This window comes from Camelina sativa, chromosome 13 (genome assembly GCF_000633955.1).
Source record: "Camelina sativa cultivar DH55 chromosome 13, Cs, whole genome shotgun sequence".
NCBI classification, from domain to species: domain Eukaryota; kingdom Viridiplantae; phylum Streptophyta; class Magnoliopsida; order Brassicales; family Brassicaceae; genus Camelina; species Camelina sativa.
This window is the reverse complement of record NC_025697.1, coordinates 20,926,491-20,933,248: the sequence shown is the minus strand read 5'-3', so window position 1 is coordinate 20,933,248 and position 6,758 is coordinate 20,926,491. Positions and strand designations below refer to the sequence as shown.

The 6,758-nt window shown below is 27.7% G+C and overlaps 1 protein-coding gene across 3 annotated transcripts; it reads left to right on the top strand.

Moving 5' to 3' along the window:
• LOC104737306 (putative Myb family transcription factor At1g14600) lies at positions 210–4,010 on the top strand. Of its 3 annotated transcripts, none has more exons than XM_010457446.2 (6): positions 210–419; positions 611–687; positions 840–876; positions 1,012–1,132; positions 1,235–1,346; positions 1,591–1,871. In XM_010457446.2, exons 1-6 carry the CDS (start codon positions 305–307, stop codon positions 1,780–1,782), a joined length of 654 nt encoding a protein of 217 aa, XP_010455748.1. In that variant the 5' UTR covers positions 210–304; the 3' UTR covers positions 1,783–1,871. The 3 variants fall into 3 exon arrangements, with proteins under 3 accessions (XP_010455748.1, XP_010455747.1, XP_019090278.1); XM_010457445.2 differs by having other exon boundaries at positions 1,009–1,132; XM_019234733.1 differs by lacking the exons at positions 840–876; positions 1,012–1,132; positions 1,235–1,346; positions 1,591–1,871 and adding exons at positions 3,616–3,652; positions 3,794–3,856; positions 3,982–4,010.

The window sequence follows — 6,758 nt, the reverse complement described above, 5'->3', positions numbered from 1 at the left end:
ATTGGTATTCTTAGAAATGGTCACAAGGATGGCAAAGGTGAAAGATAAACGGTTTTGATAAACTAATTAATTAAGGAGCATAAATTGACAAGCCACAACAAAGCATTTAGTCACCTTTCTTTAGGGTTTCTATTTCATATTATTTTATTTATTTTTCTGACACAACAAAAATAAATTATATTAAGACAAGAGATAAACAAGGACACAATTAGTCAATAAAAGCTTTTGCCTTCATCCCTTCGATCAGCCGGATCTAAACGCCAGTTTCAGTAAGAAAACAGGAAAAAGAAAAAGAAAAAAAAAAATGAAAAACCCAATCGTTAGATCTTATGTTAGATCAAAAGTGCCGCGGTTGCGATGGAACTCCGAGCTTCACAACTCTTTTGTTCAAGCTGTTGAACAACTCGGTGGAGAAAATAGTAAGTAAATTATATATGATTTAGTTTTTTCTTTTGAAAAGTGATCTATTTAAGTTCTCATTTACAATTTCTGCCATCTTGTTCTTATGAATTTTTATAATTTTCACTTATCATAGTAAAATTTCTTTTTATTATTCAACATTTTTTTTCCCTTTTCTCTTTGGTTGATATTATTATCCTTTAAATTGCAGGAGCAACTCCGAAGATGGTTTTGCAGTTAATGGATGCCAAAGGACTCTCAATATCACATGTAAAGAGTCATCTTCAGGTCCTAATTGTATATACGTCCCGCTAATAATTATACAAACATATGTAATTTATATATCAGTATATGTGTATATTTATATGAATAGTATTATTATAGTTTATAAATTCTGGTTTGGATATTGAACCATATATATATCTTTCAACTTCCTACAGATGTATAGGAGCATGAAGCTGGAAGAATCCATGCAAGGTATAGATATCATTTGCTTATTTATTTTAATTTTTTACATATAAACTTTTATGTATTGAATATGACCATTTAAACTGAGGTTCAACATAATGTATATAAATTATATATATAAACACATGCAATTTTTGGCAGAAGAGATATTAGCAAAGAGGAGTGTTAGAGTGACAGGACAAGTAACTTGGTGGCAATTTCAACAGTATCTTCATAACTACCAACGGCTTCGAGGCAATGCAAACTTTTTTCAAAATCAACAAAGGTTCGTCTAGTTATTAAGATATATAAATAAAGCTTTTAGTTTTTCTTATATATTTATAGATATATATATTTTTTTTTCTTCTATAATATAAATTTCTTGTAGGCAAGAAGAGGAAATGTATGAAAACATTATAACATTTGGTGAATCAAGTAATGGAACTGAGGAAGTACCAAGTGACTATTTTACCTGCAAGTCTCTCTATGAATCATCAAAGGTAATTATCCTTTTTATATGCATTTCTTCGACTATATATGTTAACATGTAGAAGTGGTGCATTCATCTTAACTCTAATATATATAAAACTTGTTCAAACTTGCATCTGAAATTTAGGTATATATGATATAGAAGATCACAAGAGAAGGATTTTGATTTTATATTATAATCCATGAGTCGTTCTGGTTTTCAAAAATTTACATGTAATTAAAGTCAGAGATAACTATATAGTTTGACTATAACAGGCCCAGCTTAATAAAACTAGAGATGATGAACATGGTGATGTTGTTGTTGCTATTGATGATGATGGTAATGTTGTTGATGAACATGATGATGATGATGATGACAATGATGGTACTTTGTCGTTAAACTTCATAAAAACTTCAAAAGATGAAGACGAATTATCTCTTGAGCTCACTCTTGGTCTCAAAGCATAACAAGACTTCAATTTATCTTTTGTAGACACTGTTGGAAGTAAATATGTTGTAGATGTATGTAACAAAGATATTAATAAGAAAGTACTACATAATAAATAAATTAAAATATTTGTGTATTAGTGAAAATCGTCGCAAGTGGTTGTGTATTTAGATTTTACTTTAGATTAAATATTGTGTATCATGCATGTTTTCTTTTGCTAGATCTGTTCGGACCCAATGCTAAAATGACAACAAAAAAAGTTTCATGTTAAATGTGATAAGTTTCAATTTTTAAATTTTTATGATGAGACTAGCCAAAAATAATAATAAAAACAAATTTGTAGTGAAAGGAAAAGTCAGAAGCTTTTGCAATTGTATCGCTTTAAACGCACCAGTAGAAATTGTATTCTGCGATAGTTCTACTAAAATTTTTAAAATGTGGTTTTGCAATTTTTCTTATTTGATGTTAAAAATATTTATGAAGTTATTTTTGCAAAAAAATGCGATTTGGCGAATTTGATAAATAAATATAAATTAGCGATTTTTTTTGTTTTTGAAAAGAAAATAATAATTTAGTAGTTATATGGCATTATGGTGCTTGTAGAATAAGTTAGTTCTTCAATTTTGATAGAAGAGGATAATTAAGTTTTTTGGTTTTAAAAAATATTATATTATCAAAAAATAGCAAACTATACATAATTAACATGATTTTAGTTATGATTGTAAATGAAGTACTTTTAAAACATTTTGATTCTGTAGATGGTGAATCAGATATGAACTCTCCTTCAAAACTCTATAGTTAAAGATTTTTTTATAAATAGTTTTTGACACTTGTAAATTTTTGAAAATTAACATTTATTAAACCTAAATATCTACTTTTTGAAAATTTATTTTGAGGAAAATCGAATTTTAAAATTAAAATATATAGAAGTATATAGCAAAAATTTGAGTGTAGGTCCACATAATAAATTACATTACCTGTCTAAAAGAAACATTTCCTAAATGACATAAGGAGAAATTTAAAAGGGGTTGTTACTAAAGTATTTAATATAATAAATCATACCATAAAATACTAATTCAAAATGTTAAATTAATAAGTAATAGAAAAGATTTCAATAGTAGTGATTCTATTAAAAAGTTTAAAATAAACTAAAAAACAAAATTATAATGCAAGTAATGTACAATATACGAAAACAGCTATTAGCATTAAATCTGTTTTCCTTAGGATATTTTTGAGAATTATATATTAATAGTTTTTCCTGTTACACTTTTCTATATATCATCGGTACGTATGCTAAGAAATCATCAAACTTAGAGCTTCACCTAAAAAAAATAGCAATGAGAGACTCTATTGTTAGATCTTACATAAGGTCAAAAAACGCCTCGTACGAAATGGACCGAAGATCGTCACAACCTTTTTGTTAACGTTGTAGAATACTTCGGTGGCGAAAGGAGTAAGCGATTTTCTTCCATATAAAAAAAACAAAAAGAAGGACGATTCCTCTGAAATAAAACAGAAAAATCAAAAGTTTTGTCATTGAAATCAACAACCTCATTTTATTTAAGTTTCATAAAATTAGTTATTCTCTCATTTTTTTAATTATTATATTTTATTCATGGTCAAATTTTTCTTAATATTTTTTCTAAATTCACTATTATCGATATTATCATTATACAGCGGCAACACCAAAGAAAATTTTGGATAATATGAATGTGAGAGACCTTACAATATCACAAGTGAAAAGCCATCTTCAGGTCTTTATTTATACACACATTATCATCTGTCAATATATAATGTCATAAATTATGTAATCTGATATGGTTTAGTCAAAATATATGGTTTATTTTAAATAGATGTATAGGAACAAGAAGGAAGAAGATTCTATAAAAGGTAAATAGTTGTCTCACACTTTAGTTAGTGTTGTAGCTTTGCATATGAAAATATATTGATATTAAACAGAATGCATAAAGAGAGTTTATGTCTCTTTTATCAATATTTTTGCTCTATTATTCAAGTCCTATCATATGGTAGAAAGGAGAATGATAAGGCAAATGAATAGGAGGCACTCTCAACAATACCTTAAGATCAATGAACATGTTCGAGATGCTATTCAAAATCAACAAAGGTTCTTCCGTTTGATGTATAGGTTTTTTGCATAATCGCTTTTTTTTTTGGGTAAATTTTTGGTTAATTGTTATTTTTTTTTTAATTTCTTCTACGCTACAATTGGATAGTACTGAGAAAGTAACTCCAATGGAAGTATCTTGCAAGTCTTTGTATCAATATTCAAGGGTAATTTTTCCTTTTTTTGTCCTTGCATTTCTTACCTTATAATGATTTATTGCATAGATGTATTTTTTGTCCTTCTATTTATTTGTCATTGATAATTTGATGCATTTGAACTAGATAGATGTATATGTAAGGCAGGTGGGACCAAATGAAAACAAAGACAATGATGTTAATTTTGTTGGGGATGGTGCAAATGGTGAAGAAGACATGTCCCTTGAACTCACTCTTGGTCTGAAGTACTAAGAGAACTAGTTTTTCTAGGCTCGCTCTTTATTTTATGTAAAGCTTAATGGCTTATACTATTATACATATGGTATGAGAAAATAAAAATCGAACAATATGTTATGGTAATTTTCATCCATTTTTGGGTGAATTATTATTTTATAAACTAAATCTATTTCATCTATGAAAATATATATTTAGAAATCTATTTTTATATTCTTAAGAAGTGTTCAATATATTTTTGATTAACAAGTCTGAAGAACACCAATATAATTGTAATCAAAGTGTTTGCTTTATGCAAATTTACATCGCCCAAAATGGTTGGCAAAAGGGCAAATGGAACAAAATTAAAACAAAAATTTTGTTTTGAGGAACAACTTTGGTATACTTTAAATCAATTTTGAGAAGATTTGGCTGCACTCGAATTTTTTTTATAGGATATCATTAGACAAAATATATTACTTACATGCATATAATTTTTTTTGGGGAAAATAAGTGAAAATATCCAAATTTTTAGAAAACAGTCTTTATAATATACTCTCTCTGTTTCACAAAGAGTGTCATTTTGACATAATGCACACAAACTAAAAAAATTAAATTTCTGTTTTACCTTTTATAAATACACTAAAGTTTTTTTCTGTTTCTAATTAATAAGCTCAAATAATAGAGATAAAAAGGAGATTTAATCTTAAAATTTGCATTGAAAATATAAAATGACACTCTTTTTGTAACAAGAAAAAGTGTCAAAATGACACTCTTTGTGAAACAAAGGAATATGTTTTAACAAAAGAAGAAAACTAAAGAGCAATATAAAAAAATCTATAATTGAATCAATCTCATTGGTCGGAAAAGATTTCTTATCCTCTTTCGATTAGAGTATACAAATATTTCAGCAATTCTATTTTTAAAATCATATATATATATATTATTTATTTTGTCTAATTTATTGATAAACTTGTTGTGTTAGAAGGTATATAATATTAATTATTTAAATTAGTATTGTTCAAAACAACATTTTATAATATAAACTAGCAATTGACCCGCGCTACGCGCGTGAGTTAGATTAAGATGTATTCCGGGTTTTTTTGTATATATTATTTTTTTGTTACGTAGATTCATCTTTACGTCTGTTTTTATATTTGATTTGGGTGGTTATGTTGTTTTGTTGGATATTTTCAAGCATATCGCTGTTTATTTTTCAAAAATTGAGTTAATCTTGTGTGTTTTTAATGTTTTTTTTTTAAATTATTATGAGAAGTTAATATTGTGTAGTTAAAGTTGTTGTTTGGCTGTACTTGTTAGTTTTGATTAATTTATTATTATTTATCATTTTGTGGTTGGATTGTTATTTGGTTTTATATGTGGTTTTGGGTTAGAGTTTTTAATATTTTCATATGTATTTAGTAAACTGTGGGAGTAGTTTTTTTGTCAATGTTTTAGTGTTTGGAGTGAAAAAGTTGTGGATTTTATTAAGAAAAGTAAATAAAATCAATAACTTACATTTCTTTTTTTGGGGCTATTTTTCTTTGTTTCAGCCGTTGGGCCCAATTTCTCTGTAAGGCTTATAATGTGTTGGTCTATTGGTTCATTATTTGTATGTTATTGAGTTGGAAATGAATTTATTCTTTTTAAAAATTCGATGTCCTCGTGAACGGATAGGAGAAAAGCAATGTTTGCGATCTAGAGGACATTATGAGTATTGAACCTATTTCTTTGATGCTCGTAATCGTTTTTTCAGTCATCCCTTTCATATATCCATTATCTCTTTTTTTTTGGGTTTGCGTATTTGGTTGATTTCCTGCTCGCTTCACATCTGTAGGAGATATTTGGTTATCCCCCTGTTGATTTCGTTAAACGTAAATGTGAATTTGTGTTCAAAATTTTTAATATGAAAATGTGTTGTATTTCTTAGATTTCCTAATTAAGTTGTGAGTTGTTTTTGTGTTCTTAGTTGTATTTTTTTCCGTTTGTCCTCTCAGTGATTTTTTCGATTCGATGTGAGTTGTGTTTTGGGAAAAATTAATTTTCTTAGCTGTTATTTTATACAGTCCAGGTTCTTTTTTGTTGGCTCAGTTTTCATTTTCATATAATTTAGTTCTACGATTATCGATTGTGGCACTCATATTTCTGAATCTCTTTAGTTTACAAAAGGTGTGTGCATCTCTTACCTTCTTTGTCTTTGGTGATGGTTTTGTGAAGTGCTGCCAAATGATGTTAATTGGTTTCTAGTTGTGTTTTCCTGATCCTCTGAAAGTGTTGCTTGTGTTGCCTTGCTTTGATTTGGTTATTCTTTTTGATTTTGTATAGCCCAGTTTTTCTAAGCCGAGTTTTTCTATGATGTAGTTGTCCCTGAAGTTAAAGACCTCTTTGAATATATTTATGTCCTGTTGGTCGTAATACTTGAAAACTTTTTTCTTGAGATGGATGTAGGAAGTTTTTTCAACATATTTTGATCTTCTATGTTCTGATTTTGATATGATGGTAA

Coding starts and splice junctions, on each gene's coding strand:
- LOC104737306 (XM_010457445.2), top strand. CDS start 305: ATGAAAAACCCAATCGTTAGATCTTATGTTAGATCAAAAGTGCCGCGG. Junction 420..610: donor ACAACTCGGTGGAGAAAATA/GTAAGTAAATTA, acceptor TTTAAATTGCAG/GAGCAACTCCGAAGATGGTT. Junction 877..1,008: donor GCTGGAAGAATCCATGCAAG/GTATAGATATCA, acceptor AATTTTTGGCAG/AAGAGATATTAGCAAAGAGG.